The sequence below is a fragment of the Colletes latitarsis genome, chromosome 5 (genome assembly GCF_051014445.1).
Source record: "Colletes latitarsis isolate SP2378_abdomen chromosome 5, iyColLati1, whole genome shotgun sequence".
In the NCBI taxonomy this organism is placed as follows: Eukaryota; Metazoa; Arthropoda; class Insecta; order Hymenoptera; family Colletidae; genus Colletes; species Colletes latitarsis.
The window spans coordinates 32,655,427-32,677,052 of record NC_135138.1 but is presented as its reverse complement, the minus strand read 5'-3'; the positions used below and the strand labels follow the sequence as shown (position 1 = coordinate 32,677,052).

Here is a 21,626-nt window from a genome sequence, read left to right as displayed (position 1 = left end):
CGAATTCATTAGGAATATAAATAATGTTAATTTTTACAGATTGTCTTTTATAACGGTACAGGGAATCAGCTTCCTTTATTCTGATTTAATGAATAAATTTATAAAATATTTGACACTGCGTGTTTTCTGCAATACGTATGGAAAAAAACAGAGGGTTGTTATATTGGTAACGACCGTCCGTATCTTTTTGATGACAGAATGGTAAAAGAACTATAAAGCCGTACCGTGGGCGAAAAAAATTCGCGCGTCCGTGCTAAATTGAATCCGTACACATAACCGAAAATAGAGACGAATTTAGTTGGCCATAGGACAATTTACCGCTCAATGTGCGTCGGAAATGTGCATATCGCGACGATGGTACCAGCGTACGAATCACGTTCTTTTGTCTTCCGCAGGCTCCCGCATGGAATACGAGTGCTCAGGCATTGACTATTTTCCAAACGAGGAGTACAGTCCGGATCCCAGCGACTCAACGATGGCAATACCATGTGAGTACCATGAAAAACGCACCGTGAGACAGGTGGAATGAGAAACGTGTGCCTCTGAAGGGGGTTGATTAGGTGTCCTGTGTCTGGTACTGAACTGGAGTGTGACATGTCCGTAAAATATTCGGTGGGAAAATGCTTTCAGCTGGGAGAATGCACCTCCCATGATAAACTGGATCCGACAATTTGTCCATCCCGATTTTTCCCCTCTTTTCCACTTTTTCCCCCTTTCTACGTTTTCATCTGTCCGCGAAAAGGGATCGTTCGAACGATACGAAATTGCACAAAAAGGTCGTTTTTCTTTCACGATCATGTTTATATTTTACGCGTTTTTGTTCAACGACGCTACAAAATCCAAATGCTTATACCGCGTGAAACAATATTAAATATAATTATATAATTCGAAGGCTCGTTTTTAGAAATATCTCTAATCGCGAAAATAAAATTTGGACTTTTTTGTGAAAATAAAAAATACCATTTGTAGCACGCAGACCTTAAAATCGTTGATGAAATTACCATTATTATTACCGATTATTTTACACCCTGGAATAACTTGTTCCGTAGTTGCACGTTCCCCTGTCGTATTTATAAAACGTGCTGTTTATTACTATCGCGTTCCACTATCGTTTCAACTTCCTCTCGTCGAGGTTCTCGTACTTCGACCGAGGGGTATTTCCCGGGTAAAAAGAAAAATATTCACCCCCGAAGTTTTCCCATTCCTCGAGCCTTTCATACCTATATTTTTTACGCAGATGCAGTTACCAAGTCGGCGATGTTCTTCTTCGCTGCAACATCGCTGCTAGTGGTAGCCGAAGTTTGTTACTTCACTGCTCACGTTACTCACCCGAGACACAGACTCTGCGTCTTTGTCGCCGGAGTGGTCTTCATAGTTTCCGGTGAGTAATAAAGTACACCGGCTTATATTGTACGCAATACTTTATGCACACCGACTTCCCAAAGAAGGGTTACGAATACCAGAACAAGAACGAGCGCGTCTCGTTGGTTTACGTAACGATAGAAATGAAATTTGCGTGTTGACGGTAAAACCTGGCTGGTATAAAAACGGATAGAATCGCGATAAAACTTTATTCCAAGTCCGTGGTTACGCCTGCGAAGAACAATAGTAGTCCCTCGCTTAAAGAAAGAATTTTAACACCGGATTAAAGAAAACAAACCGTCCCCGCCACTGTTTAAATTCATTTCGTACGACCCGCTGGCTCGAGTTCCCGTGGAATTAAAACCGCTAATTGCACTTTAATCTTGCAATAATAAAATAAGCAAAAGTGGAGTTTAGTCATCTTTTTCCTATCTTCTATTTCTCTTTAGATTTTAAATATTTTAAATGAATTTTCGACGAAAATTTTCTGTGTAGCAACGCTAAACAAATATTATTTTCCGTTCATTGATGAAAAAGATTCAATACCAGAGAATCGACATTCAATATTGTAAAAAGCTTGTTTAAACAGTAACGTATATTTTTCCTGTTCTAGAATTTTCACAATTTAGCTTTATAAAACAATTGTTTTCGACAAAAAAATCTTTGAAGCGTCAGTTGATTAAGTTTTAACATAATAATAGCCTTCGAGACTCGACTGCGTAGATTAAAATTTAAACAATCGCGTTACGGTTACCCGATCGATTATTATTAAGCTGGTCAGTCTCCGTGAAATTGTCACGAGGCTGTTACAGAGAGATAAGGTTCCAGGTATTAAATCGCTTTCCCTTTCAGGTTTATTAATGCTGGTGGGAATGGTGATGTACATATCTGTATTCAAAGCTGAAGTTGGTAGTAAACTTAGGCCAAGATCGTCGTTTGAGGTCAGTTAAATGTAGTTATTTTTACAATAAACGACCGAATAAATGGCTCAAATGCTCGTCGTGTAATTCCAGTATAATCTAAACGTATCGCGTTTCCCTATTCGCGTTTACAAAAAATATTCAAACTTTCGAGCTTGAAACGTGTTTTAATCGCAGATTTAATAGTAAAATGGCACGTAGAGGCGTCAACGATGTCCGTTCGAAAATTCAAAAATAAAGAAAATTTCAAATATTTTTATTAATTTTAAATGCCTAAGCTTTCGTATAAATTGTGAAATTTAAGTGTTAAATTTCACAGCCAAGTCTACGTAGCGACGAAAATATGATACGAAATTCTCGATCTCATATTTTCTTCGTTACCTTTTAGATTACTTCTTATCTGTAGCGCGCTTGTACGAATGAATATCTTCGCAGCAATCTTGCGATTTCAGGGACCACCCTTCACCTACAGGTACGGATTCTCATTTCTGCTGTACGTGAGTGGCTTCATCACGACCGAGGTCGCTGGCACTTACGCCATTTTCTTGTATATTTCTTGGCACCAGAGAGAACTGGTACGAAGAGATTCCAGGCGAAAAAATTACGGGGTTGGTAGTATTAGCTTCTTTTCCACGACTTCCTAGCACCGGCTCATCCATACTGGAAAACTTGGACAGAATTAACATCCGCTTAAAAGTTTTCATTATACGAATTGGAAATCGTTAGTCTCTATTGGCAGAATATCAAAACGGTGAGAATAATTTTAGTGGTTGCCTTTCGTTCTGATACCGTTGCAAACCGGAATTTTATTTAACAATAAAATACAATAATACTTTCTTCCACAATGCGTGAATTTCAATTACAATTTCCACGTGTAAACCTCTAGCATCATCGATTCTATTTTAATTAATTCTCAAAGAATTTTATAAAATTACTCTTCTCATATTGAGTAACTTACTGCACTCTTTTCTTACTGAACGTAAATCTTTGATACACTTCAAAGTTTTAGAAAAGATAATTTGTTCTTTAAAAAATTCAGCTGCAATTTTAAAGTTTCCACCGTGAGATAAAGCTGTTATGTAAATAAACTTCTGGCTTAGTTAAATATCCACGTAGTTAAGTTCTTGTGTACGAGTTGCAAATTTGAACGTAAAGTTTATGTTTGCATTTTAAGATTTGTGTGGGAGAAGTTTCCTCGTAACAATACAGATGTCATTCTCAAACGTCGTGTACGATATTCTGCGATAATTGCAACGTTTAAAATCCATTCGATAAGAATGTTGACATTCACAGATCACGGGAAATATTCTGTCCACGTTAAAATATATTTAATATATTAATTGCAAAATGCTATTCAACGTAAACCCCAATCTGCATATCGTTCAGTAACGACTATGTAAATATTTCGTAATGGGAAAATTTTAAAATTTCTAAAAAAGAATTTCACGTTTCTTTCGATACAAACACCAATGCTTTCTAATGTTTTCTTTTCATAATAGAAGCAATTATTTGTTTAATAAACGTGCGTAGACCCTTTCGGGAAATGTTAAAGTTACTTGTACGTCGATCTCGAGATACGGGGTAGTGTTAATTAAACATCGAGAGCGATTCACGTACACGGTACACGTTTCACGAGTAACGGGCCTGAAGTATAATCGTATTAAGGATTATCTATTGCAACGTACTTATCTCTAGTGTGATTGAACTTCGTCCAACTAGATCACATCTCCATAACGAAACTTGACAACCTTGACGCAGCCAGACATTCAAAGACGCAAAAGTTAATCTCGTAGCTTGCCACCTTAACAGCAAACTACCAAAATGTTAAAAGTTTTCCCTAAAACTAATCAACAGATCGTGAATTTTTCCTCAATTATAATATTTCAAAATATGCAACGCAATACATTAATTTCTGAATCACTACAAATTTCTAAAGAAACGAATGAAAATTATGTTCGTTGCTCTTTTACAAAGCACAGGAATTTCGAAGCAAATATCAAAGTTATAAAGTAACTTGGTAAAAAGAATTCGTCGCGATAGGCTGCAATCCAATCACCAGGCGACCTGATTTCTCTTGCAAGGTAACTCGTACACTCATTCCATAGTTATTGTCTCGCAGTTTTCAACGAAACTGTCACGGTAATGCTTCACGTAGCAGTCTTTCTCTTTTCAAACTAACGCAAAAATAAAGTTAAAGCGACAGCGATTTATATCGACGATCCAAGCAAACGTAAAGAGGAAACTACCGTTCCGAAAGGAGTTTTTTGGAACTTTTGAAGCTCGAACTTTGCGAAACTTCTCTAGTAGTACCTGCGTCAAATGTGCTTATTAGTTGGAAAAAGTTTCCTGTACGTGGAATCTTTAAATCAAACATAGAGAGAGGTATCAATGGCAGCTTGAAACACTGAAGCAAATGTTGAAAAATTAAAGAACAGTTACAGAAACAATTCTAAGGGAAGGAAATTTATTACCATACAACTACCCATATTTTAAAAAGATATTCTGATTAAATCTATCGAAGAGAACTGATATAAAAAAGGTTTGAAGTTAACGTTCTGTTTAGTACACTTTTCTCAAGGACTTTGGTAGAAAAATTTTCACCTCTGGGAAAAATTTTAATGAGAGATTCTAGAGGCCAAAATAAGACGAAAATCAAGAATACCAATTTATTGATCGAGGCTTCGTTAAAAAGTTATTAACGTTCAAAGTTCCGACCGTAGAACGGCATTTGTCCACCTACTCGAATTTTTTTCTCGAAAATGCGTAGGATTTCGGGGATATGTGTGTTCACCAAAAATGATTGTAACTACCCCCCACAACAGCAAATAATTTTTTCAGAACGATTTGAAATTTTTTTGAAATTTCAGTGAAACATATCAATGGTATGGTCAGACATGAAATTTTCGGTATTGAATTTTTCTCTCGAAAGTGAGTAGGATTTCGGGGGTATGTCTATTGACCAAAACTGATTGTAATGGACCTTCGCAGCTAAAAATAATTTTTCCAGAATAATTTGAAATTTTTTAATTTAATTTTTTAATAGCTTTTTAACGAAACCTCGATCGACAAATTGATATTCTTTATTTTCGTCTTATTTTGGCCTCTAGAATCTCCGATTAAAATTTTTCCCAGGGGTGGCCGAACACCCTATATAATATATAATAACTTTTACTGGCAAATAGTCCACTCGTGCTGCTTTTAAGGACAGTTGACATAACGGAGAAGGAAAGATGAAATGTGGGCGAGTTACGTGTACTTAAACAAAGGACTCTCGTTCAACGTTCCTGCAGAGTCTACATGCAGGATGACAACATCAGGCCTGTAGGCGTTGCACATTTCAGAAACCGCCCTAAGATATGTATGGTACAACTTCTATTCCTCTCTACCCGTTTAACCCTTCAACATTGTCCTGGAGTGAAACTTAGAACGTCGATACGAAATAGATTTAGGAGGAAACTACATGGTGGTGTCACTCATCAATTTTAATAAAGCTGAATAATTCAAGATGCAGCAGAATTGAAAATGGCTTCAACAAATATTCGTCAATATTTCGTTTGAATTAATACTAATATCTTGAATAATTATTGGACGAATCAGTCGATCTGTAATCTTTAATGGCTTTTAACGAATCAAATATTTACCCACAAAGCCTCATTAAAATCGATGTATATGCATCGTGTGTTCCCCTTGTGAATTTTACAACCCTTCGCTCAAAAGAATGCAGGAATTCCCTACCTTTGAACCTGTGAATTGCAATTACGCACCGAAAATTCTATGTCGTTAAGAACGCGTGTAATCGAAACATTGTTGCGATTACAATTAACGGTTTTTTATCCCTAAATAACCGAGTCCACGAACCCTGTGATAGCAATCAGAAGTCTTTACATTATGGTTGCACAGTACATTGTTACAGCACGTGCACAATAGAGGCAAATTTGTTCCGATAATTAATTTTTTGCATTATTTATCTAGGTAAACTCAATTTCAAGTAACCATCAACTTCCTGTTAACGATTTTTAATTAGAAATTTTTAGGATAATTATTTTTTTTATGCCTGCTAAATAAACTTTTCAAAGAGCAAACAGGTTTTTGCGATGTTATTATCATGTATTTCCTTTCGTGCTTCGACGATCGTACGAATAACCAACGTTCGGGTAATCGATGTTCAGATAATTGATGTTCTATTGTGCATCGTATTTATGTCGCGGCGCGTATGTGAACTTTTTCAACTAGCGCTCACGACATTAATTCCACGCGAAAACGAGCAAAATCACATTCGCGTAGAATTATTACCGTTTCCGATCCGCGCTGCAACAACCTGTGCGCAGAGGGGAAAGGAACAAGAACATTGAGGCAAGGAAAATGAAAAATAAACAGTTAATAAATGCAGAAAGCAAACACAAAAGATACACGAGAGATGCGGGGAACGAAACCGCGAAAGAAAATGAAAAGAACAATACCAGACCCTACAATGATCCGTGCACCGTGTGTTAACCCAGAGTTTCATTCATTCTTACCACGCCTGTAGAAGTGCAATAGCTTCCATTTTCTAATAAATTCGCGAACCGATAAAACTAAAAATTAAAGTGAATTGGACGGTGATTTTCAATAAAAACTTTAAACGATATAGACATATTCGTGATCATTTGATATCCCTTGCGTTAATTATTCATTCCAAGTCCAGCTGTAAGAATTTTTTAAACATTTTATGGAAAAGAATAGTAAAAATGCTAATGGAACGAAGCTTAGAACTTCGTGTTATAAAGCGCACGCGTGATAATTATGCAGATTGGGGTTTGCTGTATCTTTTATGCATTTCACCTGGTAGCGCCTGAAACAATGAACCTTTAATGTTTCCCGTATTATGCATAATTTTAAATGCAAAACCGTTTTTACGTTCATCTAAACGTCTAAGGAAAGTCGTGTTTATTGTGTAACGTAATATTGTTTCTTAAGGTAGACGTAATTATTAAATAATGTGCAATTAATTCTCAGCAATTTCAGAATATTGCAATTTCACAGAACCGTGAAAAAATTTATGAAAGTTGTCAGGGATTAACACCCTGCATTATTAACTTTGGTATGATAAATAATTTATGACTGACTATAATACAGTTTATTAATTGCTAGGAAGCTAGATTACGTAAGAACAATTGATTTATTTGTAAAATAAAGCTTCGCGTGTATAGTTGAGGTAGATCGGTTGATAAAATGTCAGTTCACTCGTCTGCATTTTATGTTTAAAAATTCGTTCTTCTTTCATAATACTTATTTCCAGGGCGTGTATCACTTAGACAATCACCACGTGCACCACGCGAATCATGCGAACATTGGCCACAGTGGTTTTCTTTGCGAAAGGCATCAAAAGAGATATTTCTTCGGCAGGGATTCGGTAGACCACGTCGACTTCGACGAATTTCTCCCGCCCCCGCCGAATTTGGATTACCATGATTATTCCAGACAATTTCCTAGGGACCTTACTACTCAAACGGTAAAGTATACATTCCCTAACGAGAATAAAAAGTTTCGATTCAAATCTTTATCATTATTTCCTGCGAGAAAATTGCGAACTATACAGGGCGTTCCGCCACCCCTGGGAAAAATTTCAACGGGAGATTCTAGCGGTCAAAATAAGACAAAAATCAAGAATACTAATTTGTCGATGGAAGCTTCGTTAAAAAGTTATTAACGTTTAAAGTTTCGCCTGTACTGAATTTTTTTTTAGGAAATGGGTAGGATTTCGGGGGTATGTCTATTGACCAAAAATTATTGTAATTGACCTCCGCAACCGAAAATAATTTTTTTAAAACGATTTGAAAAAATTTTTTTCCGCCGAAAAATTTAGGCACCTACCCCCTGTCGATTTTTCTTAAAAATTCGTTTTTCGTTTTTAATAATTTTGTTCGACGCACCACAGAAAAGTTGTCTAATACTTTTTTGTAAGTACCCATGAGCTTTATTTTAGAAAAAAGTTTCATTGAAATATATTCACTATTGTAGGAGTTATGGCTGTTTGAAAATTGGACCATTCTTATGGGGGTTTTCTCACTTTACGGGGTCAAGGATCAACTTTTCGGATATTTTTAGAATTTCTACATATTCTACACTAAAATACGCGTCGTTTGCTTTTTTAAACATTAAAATCGTCCAATCCGTTCAGAAGTTATGACGTTTTAAACATTCGTATGAAATTTCAGTGAAACATATCAATGGTATGGTCAGACATTATATTTTCGGTAATGAATTTTTTTCTCGGAAATGGCTAGGAATTCGAGGATATGTCTATTCATCAAAAATAATTGTAATTAACACCCGCAACCAAAAATAATTTTTTCAGAACGATTTGAAATTTTTTAATTTAATTTTTTATTTAACTTTTTAATGAAGCCTCAGTCAAAAGTTTGATATTCTTTATTTTCGTCCTATTTTGGCCTCTAGAATCTTCCATTAAAATTTTCCCCAGGGTTGACCGACTACCCTGTGTAAAATAAAAAATAATCGACTAATCTTCCTGAATCTTCGAATCGAAACGATCGTTTAATGAAATAATAAGACACGGTTGAATTAATTTTTTAACCAGACGAATTTCGACACACGTTTGTGATTCCATTTTGCAGGTGAGTACGACGGCCGATGTTTTACAGGAAGAGGAGGAAGAATACAGTCCAGGTGTTCAACCTGAGTTCGTTACTTTCGACCTCGATGAACCTTTGCCACCGCCGCCACCAATTAGAGGTAGTGAATGGTCTTTCGGTACGTTGAGGAAAACGACTCCTGTCTGATATACCGTCAGGTACAGTATTTACTCATACTTTTCATTCCTTTTACCATATTCGTCACAGACTTAATTATACTCTGTTACTTATTTTTGTAAATTTTCAATGCAGGAGACATTAAGTCAACCAGAAAGTTCTGACTTTCTTACAAATAATAAATTTGTGCACTGTTTATTAATATTCACTTTGCAGTGTAATATCCATTAATGTTAACAATTTCTTATTATTTACATATCTGAGATAATTTTATTGCAAACGACCATATCAAAAACTTCCTGGTTCACTTAATAATAAAAATAAAAAATTGAATTAATAAGCACGGATAATTTTGTAAGGAATTGCCTACTCACAATGGACAACGTTCTAAAACCTCTTTGTACGAACAAACCATCGAATGAAAACTTCGAAGCATTAATATACAATATGTATTTCATTTCCAATATTTTATTAATTTCCCAGGAACAAGATACCTTGATCATTCTGCATTATTTTTGGTAACTCGACACTGCACGCGCGATACTAACAAATACATTTTAATCCGCTTTCAACCTAAAGAGATAACTCCAAACTATTGTTACGAACCCCAGTTCCTGATTATTTAAGAGTGACTGGTTACATATGCTTTCAACGAATAAATAAAAATAATAACGAAACATAAAAAATCGGTCTTTTTAGTAGATCTAAAATGTTGTGTCTGATCATAAAATAATTAAATATTCCTCCGAGAATTTCTGTAAGTTTAACACCGAGGCAGGTAACTATATTCTGGTAATTCTCAAACTGAATTTTCAGACGAAAATATTTGAAGCGTGCGTACCATTGTTGAATAAGAATCGAAGTGACTATTGAATTTGTGTTGAAAGCGTTCAGTGGTTGTATTTCTCCAGGATTATTCGTTTTTCTCTTTCTGTTGCTTCGCGAAGTTCGAGACTTTCAAGTTTCCAAATAAAACAAACTTGTACATGTTATTTAACCACACCCTGTCTAATCACGCGTTTAACATATTTTCTAACGTTCTCAAGATTTCTGAAGAAACTAGAACTTGTATAAATCGTACACATTTTCTAATTATTATTAGAAAGATTCTTTGATCGTACATGTGACAAACTAATTAAAAAGGGCTCAGAAAATTGAAGAAAATCTCGCGTTTAACATATTTTCTAACATTCTCGAGATTTCTGAAGAAACTAGGACTTGTATAAATCGTACACGTTTTCTAATTATTATTAGAACGATTCTTTGATCGTACATGTTACAAACTAATTAAAAAGGTCTCAGAAAATTTGAGTAAAATCTCCTATGGAGACGTAAAAGTAAATGTATAAGTCGAGATACATAGTTATTGAAGGTAGTTGAAGTATCATGTACATTAAAATGAATATTTTCTCGTTTCTTACACAGGTACGCGAGGCTGGTGCAAAGCGTTGAAAGCGAGGAGGAGGACGAAGCGGAAACCGAAGAGGACCATGACATAGCCGACGATTAAACAAATCGACTCGCTTTTTAATGAGATAGCTTGCAACGCGATCGCAAAAATGTTTCATCGTCGGGGCTCGTCGCGAGTCAGCGCAGAGGAAGTCGAAGCACGCAATGAAAGCAACGGAAATCGGTCGATGCGGTATCGAATCCCGATTTAGGAAACAATTTACCGCTATTGCCGGAGCAACTGTTTCACGGAGAAATAATTCAGTTGCTAGGAGACCACGAGGTACGAGTGAACGAAAAAAACTGAGATAGTTCATGAACGATTAAGTGCGATGTGTTCAACGTTGCAATTTCATCCGAACACGATGTATAAATATATATTATCACGGAGAATGCGAAAGACATTTTACAATTGAAAGTGGTGATTTATTAAGTACGACAACTCGCGATCATTCAAACGACGGACAACGTTAAATCGAAGCACGCGTACCGAATAACTCGAAACGAGTTCACGAACTCCGTTCGACATTATTGACTTCGTTAAAAGGGTTTAATCAGCTAATCGACTGCCAGCCTCGATCCACGATCGCTCGTGTACCAGAATAGTATAATAAACTTTGTTGAAATAAGCCGTCCCTTCGTCAGAAAAAGGAAAACGAGTACAGACTTTTGAAGCAAGACGAATCACACGAATGACGCGCGTAGCATAGAAAGCGAGCTTAAATAATTAATTTAATCATTCAAGGAGGATCGTTGAATTTATTCGTATTTTTGAGAACGTTATTGATATCGCATTATCCACGCGCGAATCGAAGACAAATTAAACAAATTTTAACGATTAGTGACGTTTCTTTAAACTTCTGCAAAGGAAATTTATATCATTTTATATTCTGATCGTTGACGAAACGGAAATTTTCTAGTTGTTAGTGTTACTCGTACTTGTTGCTGGCATTTCCGAGCAGTAAGTGATTCTAAAAAGACTGCAACACAAATCTGCCAAATTTGAAACAAATCGAGACTGCGAATCGATTAATTTATTGTTGAGTAAATACCATTGCATTTATTACAGTTATAATAATTGTCGTACACGTAACATTTTACTCTTAATATTGCGGAGACGGGGAAAAATTCAAGTTCCTACATACTGGATCTTCTATTTCAATTAAGATTCCTTTAATATAATTATGGTACTGCGAAGTCTGAAAGATTTTCTAATATTCTCTTTTTATTCATTTTTTAACGTTCTTGAATCTTTTTATGTGATCTGTATGTACTGTTTCTTCTCTTAGAATAGGTATCGTAATACTTGTTAATAGATTTTTATAACCTACGAACGAACAGATTTAACGTACTATTTCGTACTGATTTCGTTAATTTAATTTCACCAACTTGAATCTGGGTTAAAATGACCATTATTCGTTGAAGATTTTACTGCTAAGTCTCAGGTCATCTCATTAGTAACGTTGTTTTATATTCCTAAACAATGCAACAAGTGATTTAAAAATCTTTCCTATCTATTGTCTTTATCAAATTCTTTCGAATTCGCATTACTTATAAAACGACCTGATGTATCCATTACTAAACTAATCGGGGAAGATATAAGATTCAAACTGTTTCCCTGATGACAAGGAATTGACAATGACTTGAAACCTAGAAAACGATTACACATATTGACTGTATCATAAACGTGTTCATAATCGAACTGATTAAATGGAATTTTATCCTATTCGCTGTACAAAATGCATGACGATACCAATGTTATATGTATATGAAAAGTTTTAACAGAAATAAAATAGCTAATAAGGTTTTTATACTCTAGTCAATTTTCCACCGAGATATTGCAACGTCAGAATTTATATGCTGGCTTAGCGATCAAAGACAAATGAAAGTTATCGTGGTCATCGAGTCAATCTAAAACTAAGCGAAGAAACACAATTGAGAGTCTGATCAGAGAAACGCGTTTGTTGCCAATTTTTTAACCAAGAAGGGATCGCGTCGATCTAGCTTTTATTCCAGTGTTGGATATTGTTATAAATTTTTACTCTGCCAATTACGCGACGCGTTCACAGGAACCATTTTTTGTGATGTAATCTATTGTAATTGCGTAAGATACGATTTCTACACGCTGTTTCCTTAAAAAAGTACATTTTAACAGTCATCGTGTCGGTCATGTAAGAAAAAAGCGTTACACTATCGTGTAACAAAAAACATTAACCTATTCTTCGAACCTTGGATAACATTATTTAGTAATAAATATAATATTTAATAAATGATCAATTGTTAAGACTGAACAGGATGAATCAAAGGTGTAAACAAACTATAAAGAGTCAAATTTTAATATTTATCATTCATATAAAATGTACTCTGTAAACTTCATTTTTTTCAGATATTTTTTAAATTATTTCATGCGTTTTACTCGAATACTTTGTAAAAAATGTTCGAAGAACAAGGTGATATTTTTTATTATAAGTTTGTTTCTCGCTTTACATTTACATGACCGTATTAATTGCTCGTATTTGTTTGAAAATTGTAAATAAATGCGCCAATCGCGATGGAATTTATCGTAGGATATGCGATACAGAATGGAGGAAGGTTTGTTTCGTATCATATATTTCTAACGCTCAAAATTGTATCGTTAACTGTGAGACGCCATGGTTATGGTTGTTCGACCCGAATAAAAAAAATTGAGCAACACTTTCGCTCGACCAAGTGTAAGAAAACAAATGGATTAACATAATGCATATAGTATTCGGCCTCGGTGTAGGAAGAAAAGAAATGTTTTTCGAAACGTCGCCATTGTTTATAAAGTAATCCATGTTCATTAGCACGTAATGGAAATTGTTTATCTATTCGATGGTGATAAGCTTGCCCCAAATTTACAATTTGTACAATAATGTTTCTTCGAATTGAACAATATAATGTTAGATGTACCGTATGCTTGAACAGAGGGAATTTTATTTAACATATCTATATTTTTCTATAAGACACCGGAACAATAGAAGTTTATATCATTGTTTAGGTTTCGTTAAACGTCAAAAAATCCTTTCTTTCCAATGTTTCTTAACCATTTGTAACTCTCTGTAACTTTGCGAGTGTGACATTTAATATATTTCTTTATACTTCGTTTGTAAATAACAAGAAAATTATAAATGAAGTACTTAACATGTCTGTAAAAGAAATTGTAAACAAATTTGTATTGGAATTAATAATAAAGGAACATTTTTTTATTCATTTTTTGTATCTTTGTATAAGTGTTCAGAAATAGTTATTCGATAAAAATAACACTAAACGCGTGTAATTATTCGGCAGATCTATTCCAGTTCAATATGTATTAATATACATATACCTTTATCGTTATATTTGTAATAATTCTTGTAGTTAACGAATAAGAAATTAAAACAAGTATGCAAACTCCAACGATTTTTTTTTTAATTTTACTAATACTGTTAAAATATGTTCGATGGAAAGAAAGTTTGGATTGAAATATATTAAAACGCATGTTTACGTACTTTGTATTATCCGCTAAACTGGTCTGTCGAAGGTTACACGATGATACGTACACTATGACGAGCAAAGAAATACTGCGACGCGAGAACGAAGGACACCGGTATCGTCTGACAGTTTACGACGAATGCCGAAAATTCCCGATCGTAAGGATATTAACTTTACAACATCCAGGTAGTCGTTAAATACCTGGAAAATCTTGTGGAACCAAAACTTTACGATGCCAGAGATGGAATTTGTTTTTATTTTGTGTAGGTAGAATCGCTCCTTATACATATATTTAATCGATTTTTCCATGGATTTTTAGATATTAACACGTTGACTACCAGTGATCATGGTGGTCACCAGTGACCGGCACTTATAACGAGTTACAATATTATTTCGAAAGAAACCTCATACTTGTAAAATTTTAAATAACGCTACTTTAATCAGGAATGTTGTAAAATAACAAGTACACGATCGAATGATCAAATATTTCTATGTTTCACACTACAATTTGAACAAATCTCATTTTTAAACATGAAAAACTGAAGTGGCAGTCAGTATGTTAAACACGAAATGATATAAAACTTTCCCGGATTGTTATTAGCTGTAAACAATTTCATTGTGGCATATTTAAGGCACGCATGCAAAAGATATGTCCCATAATGCTGTTAAAAAAATAAATAATGAAGAATATAAATTTGTTAAACTAATGAGATTTTGTTGACAGAGAAAATACGTTTAAGGATTCATCACAGACGGGGATATTGCTTTTCACGAAGCAATTAACGCCCACGGTTATCAAAGGAATTGCTAAAACTTCTTTGGATGCATAGTATCAAAGTAAATGTGAAATTAAACGTAGAAGACAGCATAAATTAGAATAGTTGATATGGTCATCGGATAGGGGATGAAATGCCCTTTAAAATGAGCGTTTATGCGAGTCGATAGCTTTATTAGTTCCGGAGATATAGCGATTTTAGTTTCGAGTCAAGCGTCAAAGTAAATGTCAAAATAAACATGGAAGACAGCATAAAAAATAATATTTTATATATTCATATGATAGAGGATTAAACGCCCTTTAAAATGAGCGTTTGTACGAGTCGATAGCTTTATTGGTTCCGGAGATATAGCGATTTTAGTTTCAAGTCGATGCGGTGGCTAGTTCCGGAAATATAAGGGTTCGAAACGTTTGTTTACTACGTCAAGGCCGCACGTGACCGTAGTAAATAGTAAACGTGACGTCACTCATTCACTCGGTCAGTAGGTCAACGTGCGACAAGGAGGTCCGACGCGACGCGTCAGACGAAAACAGAGATAGTCGAATTAAGAAAAATTACCTTTTACATAAATTACGATATCTCGGAAACGGAAAGTCCGATCAACAAAAACAAAAAAGCATTTTAAAGGGGAAGGTTCACCGCTGCTAATGATTGCTTAACAATAGAGAAAACACTAGTACTTTCGGAACTACAAGCATCTAAAGTTTTAGTATTTTTAATACGCGTTAATGGGCTTGCGTAAGGTGGACAGTGGAATTTAGAAAATTACCCTTTCACATAAATTACTATATCTCGAAAACGGAAAGTCGGATCGACAAAAACCAAAAGCCATTTTAAAGGGGAGGCTTTGCCGCTTCTAACAATGCCTCAATAATTAATAAAACACTAGTAGTTTCGGAACTACAAGCATCTAAAGTTTTAGTATTTTTAATACGCGTTAATGGGCTTGCGTAAGGCGGACAGTGGAATTTAGAAAATTACCCTTTCACATAAATTACTATATCTCGAAAACGGAAAGTCGGATCGACAAAAACGAAAAGCCATTTTAAAGGGGAGGCTTTGCCGCTTCTAACAATGCATCAATAATTAATAAAATACTAGTAGTCTCGGAACTGCACGCATGTAAAGTTTCAGTACTTTTAATACGACCACTGAGTAAATTATTCGGATAATTTCATTAGTAACAATTCTATTAAATGTTTTCAACGATACTGACAATGTTTATTTCGTGAAATTTCGTAACATGACTAACGCGATTTCAATTAAGCCGGTTAAATGAGCTGTCGAAATTTGGATATACAATCAACGAAAGCTAATCGGCTCTGCGGATGCGAACTGGGCACAAAATACGATCGATAGGGAATCGAACGATGGTTTTGTGTTCGAAAATTTCAGGTGACAATAAGTTATTATCATAAACGGAGGCGGAATGCATCGCTTTTGCGGAAGCAACGCTGGAAAGCTTATGGATATTTACACAGAATATATTATATAATTATATAAAAATTTAATTCTATGTATTTTTAATTTATAAGTATGCAGCAAATGTTAACATTCTGTACAACTTATACCAAATAAAGCTTTTATATTTTCCAATCTGAAGTAACTCTAAATAAGACTCTATGCAACGATCTACATTTAAAAATCTAATATTAAGAATGGATAAATAAATTCTGAGAATTTAATAAATTACCGAATTGAGTGACTATTGTTTATATTGCAGAGAATAATCGAATTCAGTACTCGTTACTAATTATTGACTAACAATGCAAATGTTTCTATTGAAAATGTCGTAGATAAATTTGATATATTTCGATCTTTATTAGCTTTATTTCGATCATGGAAAAGAACAATTGCAATCATTCTCATGCTGTCGTACACGTGTATAAAGTGTATGTGTATACATATATGTATGTCTTTTATCAGGACGTGTGGGCAGCCGCTTATATTTAACAAGCAAAAGGCGAAGGAACTTTCAACCAGACATTCCCGTGTGAGTCAGTTTTAAACAAACGTTCGCCAAACAGTATAATAATTCTTCCACGAAAAATTAACAATAACTTAGAACATTGCAAACCTTCAAGTGATATTATTAAAGCATAAAGGCTAATGAAGTCGAATTTATTTCACGTCCGTTAATCCATGTAAATACGAAATACAATTTTTCATATCCATACTGTGTTACTTTAACGCTGAACAAATAATTAATGGATCTCATGATTATGAAACATTTTTATCGAATGTTTTTTGTTTGCACAGTGTGAATATGTTTCAAAGAACTACATGTCTCGCTCGATTAGGCGAGACTAATTATTTTGAGCAGCGTATATCACTTTACAGAATATTTTTATTCCACGAAATTATGTATTATATTTAATTTATGGAAAATAGTATTACAAAATGCATGACGTACATTGGCAGGTGTTATCTATTTTTTTTTTTTTTAATAAGGAATAAAATATATCATTTCGATTAGCGAACGTTGATTCGTACAATAATTCAATGGACAACAAACTTGAAACTCAGACAATCACAAAACGTTCAATGCATTATAAACAAGAATATAAATAATGTGGATAGCAAATATTTGCCCTCTATGTCCACGAACCGACATGTAAATAACATTTTGCGTACAAATTGTTAGACATTCCATGAGTTCGTAATAAATAAACAAACATTAGCTCAGAGAATTGAAACATCTCTGTGATCGTAAACTTGTACGTAACATTATTTTCAAAGACACAGAACATTCGTAAGAATAGCGTTGCGTGTATATGTAAAACGATGTCTTTGGACATATGGTAAATTGCCCTTTTAGAGGGAAAAATGAGCTCTGGAGAATCAGAATGGTATCGACAAAAAGAGTTGAGAAATTGAGTTACGTATAGGTACATTCCTATACTTTGTATCGAGTAATATATTACAAGCAGCGGTTCTTCGAAATGTGGTAAACATGATTCAATCTCCTCTCATTCTTAAGAGCTCGATCGATTATTTGATATAACTAGAAAAAGATCTTTCATCGATTACTCTTTTGGAGGGACAAAAATCGCCTTAATTATGTAAATACTGTGATAACGATGATCGTGATAACTTGCAATACAATCGTAGATATAATTAATAATAACTTTTATTAGTTAAATATTTTGATACGAAATACTCTCCTGAAAAAAACGGAGATTAAAATCGCTTTCGTTACGTAGACATTGTAAAACTGATTATTTTAATAGCTTCGACTAGAAGTATAGACTAGGTAATAGTATTAAATGGTTTGATATCTTAACGCGACATACTCTGTATTTAGAAAAGAGATTCTTTGTTGATAGCCCTCTTAGAGGAAATAAAATCGCCTTAATTATGTACATACTGTGCAACTTGTGATCATGATAACCTTGACTAGAATCGTAAGTGTAATCAACAATCATATTAAACGAGTTGATATCTTCATGTGAAATACTTCTTTGCGATAACAATCTTTCGTTAATCTCCTCTTTAGAGGGAATGAAATCGCCTTAATTATACCGATGTTGTACAACTGTTGACCGGAGTAACGTGATCAATTAAAAAGAGCGTTGACCTTCTCAGGGTAAAACGATTGAACATTTTGGTGTAAAATTGTTTTCCATGAAAAGATACGTAAAATCATGTAGTGTGTTTCTTATGAAAATACAGCGACAGATGTGCAAAATCCGTCTAGTGTCTAATGTTACTAATTTCAAAGTCTTCGAAACGCACTGGTTCGTTTAAATAGTGAGATTCTCTTCGAGTAATTCTACCACGCTTCCCCAAAAATTACAAGTTCGTCCAGTTGTGAAATTGTACACACATTGCTTTCTTAATTAGTACAATAAGTCTTCATCGAATCGCAAAAACGTAGCGTCAATTCGAAGTTTCTATTCCTTAAGTTCTATTTATTCTCGTAGAAAACGGTCCTGACATTAAACATCACTGAAGGTAGATTTTAGTTTTTGTATCTCTAGTATGACAGTGAACAGTACAGTTACGTCTGAATATTTATCTATAGATAAATATTGTTATTTCACTTTTATTATAAATATTTTTCTGAAAATTACTGAAAATTACTGAAAAGGCAGTAATAAGGAAAGCTACGAATGCGAAAAACAATTTGCTTAAGTAGGAAGCAGCACTATTGGCGCCTGTAAGGTCAATCCTCCCTTTCTCGCTTCTACAAGTAGTAGCTTAGAATATTGATTATCAGTTTAAATGGTAAACAGTGACTAGTATCGTAAACTATAACATTACGAACACGAAAATATCAATATTACCTTAAATAATTTATCTTATTGCTTTTAAAAAAGAAATTTAATTTTTATCTATCTGACGAGAGGAATAAATAATACGTAATATTGTTTAGCAAATTATTAAACAGTATATTGTTTTTGTAGTAATGATTGAGAATTATGAAAATATTTATTTGTATCTAAATACTTTCACGACTATATGATAAAAAATAAGAATTTTTATATTAAATAGAGACTAATAGTGTTACTTTCATATTAAAATTCTTTGATTACATTTCGTAACGCCAGTGCTGACGGTAGAGACTTTATTATTTTAAAATGTGAGTATCGTGCACGCCCCCTGACTCTTCATTAAACTTTCATGCTCGAAGATTGAAGATATACAGAGTAATTTATTTAACTTGACGACTTTAAAAAGAGATAGGTAATTTCAACGACCCCGCAGATTCTGATAAGAAGTTTAAGAAAATAAAAATAGTTTTATTTAAATTAATACTTCTTATCAGAGATAACGCTGTCTGTCGTTTAGGGTTACGTTATAGAATAGTGTGGAAAAATATACGTTCGAGTATTTTCGAGTATTAAGATTGCTGCTATTGGAACATTTTACTTGCATGAATAAAAATATTGAATTTCCCTGAACACAAGAATCGAATCGCTTAAAATATAAAAAGCACCGTTTTATTTTTAATTCCTTTCACCGTAAAATCAATCAGTGCTATTTCGACAAAATGAAGTAAACGAGATCCTTCGATTTATGCTCAGTGGTCCCGATTAATAAATATCCTAAATTTCAATAATCTGATGTGGTAGAAAAATAGTAAACGTTTCTTTTGATTATCAGTAATTTGTACCAAAACAGTGAGACGGTTCTTATTTGTCAATTGTTTCGCTGAAATACAGTACGTTTGCAATTGTGCTGATTAATTTAATCGTTTGGAGGAGGTAGAGATTTGAAGGATGGCAGTGCACTCGCGTTTTAACTTTCAACCGTTGTTAATAATTAGTTTGAACTCGATGAAAACAACTAACTCGTAAATTTCAATTGCATTCTCATATTTACGATTCGATTAAAAATCATAACAACTGAAGATCGTTTTAAAACCATCAAAGATCAATGTTACAAAGTTCTACTCGACCCACAATTACTATAGATCATCCCTTTGGTCTATAAAAAATGAAACGAAACAAAGTTCGATATAATTAAGCTGGATACGTGAAAACTGAAATGTTTCTTCAAAGATATTTCAATGAACGTTTACACAATTATTACACAGACACCAGCCAGTGCACTGTCACCCAATTTCCTATCGAATGACCACAAAATGCATCAAGCGTTCCCTTAATAAATCAACCATTGATCTCGTCAAAGCATTCAGGATTTACAACAGATTCGACATTACCGATCGTTAGCCTAACATCTGGTGCTGAGTCTTCGAACAATCGTCCTGTTACATCACGTGCAACGCGTATGTATATGTCTTTTCGTTTCATCGATATTCCCTGGATCACAAGTTTTCTTCCGACACGAGTTTCTATGGTCACAAATTACAGATAAACGAGAGAGTGAATCAACGACCGATGATGGTCGGTTCATCGGCCATTGCGATCTCTTCCGTCGGCGCCTTGTCCCTCTTCCTCTTCCTGGAGAACAACATGAAGGCGCAGCCTGACAGAAGGTTGCAGAGAAACACGATCCAGGCCAAAATCAGGGAGAAATCGTACCTCAAGATCACGCCCTTTGGAAACGTCGCGTGCACGTATTTACTCTCGAACTCGATCGAAGACAATAGCACCTGTATCACCACCATGTTGCAAGCACCTGAAACACGTTAGAAATATCGATTATGCGAATTCTAGCTTTCTTTTCCACGCTAAACTCTTTAACCCTGATTCTTAATCTTTAGAGACTTCTCAAACCTCAAACTTGTATCTTTGGCGAGCAGAAGCGACGTGGATTGTGTTATTGTAGACTCTAGACTCTAAAATCTAAAGAATGGAACTTATTGATTGATGTATAGCTACTTGAAATTATTCATGGAAAAGTAGATTACGTGTATATGCTGTGGTATTTAAAACAGGTCACTTGGATTATTTTTAAAAATAGAGAAGAATATTCAACACTGAAATTAATTGATTTGTTTGGAAGATAGAGTAAATTAAGAGGTTTTTGGTTTAATGGAATGATATATTCTTTACAAGATATCCAGATGAATATTTAAATATAACACTCTGTATTCCTTAGATTTCGAAATCTCATTTTATAATAAACGTGGTATTTGTTTATTTGAATCACTGATAGTTCTATTCGTTTCTCGAAAATTATGAAGACACAATAGTAAAGAAAATGAAACAATCTCTCGACTGATATATATTAATAGCTCCCAAATAAATAACATAAAGTTGGAAATAATAAAGACAAAATAGGAGGACGGAAATAGAATAGAGTTACATAAAGTAAGGGAGAGTAGTGTCTAACAAGCGTAAAATATAGATTTATCGTACTTGCGTATATTTTAAGATAGCATGTTCTTATTTTATAACGAAATATATCAAATAAATATTTGCCATGCGTTTAAAACAAATGAACGCAAACTTTAATCAATCAAAAAT

At 34.2% G+C, this 21,626-nt stretch overlaps 2 protein-coding genes across 8 annotated transcripts in view; one reads left to right on the top strand and one right to left on the bottom strand.

Annotated features, from left to right (window-relative positions):
* Stg-1 (stargazin related protein STG-1) overlaps window positions 1-13,691 on the top strand; it is a 48,742-nt gene extending 35,051 nt beyond the window's left edge. For 2 of the 4 annotated variants that reach the window (XM_076765049.1, XM_076765048.1), the window contains exons 3-9: window positions 396-488; window positions 1,238-1,381; window positions 2,215-2,303; window positions 2,735-2,890; window positions 7,561-7,773; window positions 8,900-9,035; window positions 10,460-13,691. In XM_076765049.1, coding sequence (XP_076621164.1) covers window positions 396-488; window positions 1,238-1,381; window positions 2,215-2,303; window positions 2,735-2,890; window positions 7,561-7,773; window positions 8,900-9,035; window positions 10,460-10,533 — 905 coding nt within the window. In that variant the 3' untranslated portion in view covers window positions 10,534-13,691. Of the gene's footprint in view, window positions 1-395; window positions 489-1,237; window positions 1,382-2,214; window positions 2,304-2,734; window positions 2,895-7,560; window positions 7,774-8,899; window positions 9,076-10,459 lie in introns of those variants that run through there. The other 2 variants (XM_076765050.1, XM_076765051.1) reach the window with 2 other exon arrangements.
* Window positions 13,692-15,714: 2,023 nt separating this feature from the next.
* The window catches only part of LOC143341805 (transmembrane protein 114), a 31,768-nt gene continuing 25,856 nt past the window's right edge, over window positions 15,715-21,626 (bottom strand). For 3 of the 4 annotated variants that reach the window (XM_076765033.1, XM_076765032.1, XM_076765031.1), the window contains one exon: window positions 15,716-20,835. In XM_076765033.1, the coding sequence (XP_076621148.1) occupies window positions 20,585-20,835 (251 nt within the window). In that variant the 3' untranslated portion in view covers window positions 15,716-20,584. Of the gene's footprint in view, window positions 20,836-21,626 lie in introns of all 4 variants that reach the window. The other variant, XM_076765034.1, reaches the window with a different exon arrangement.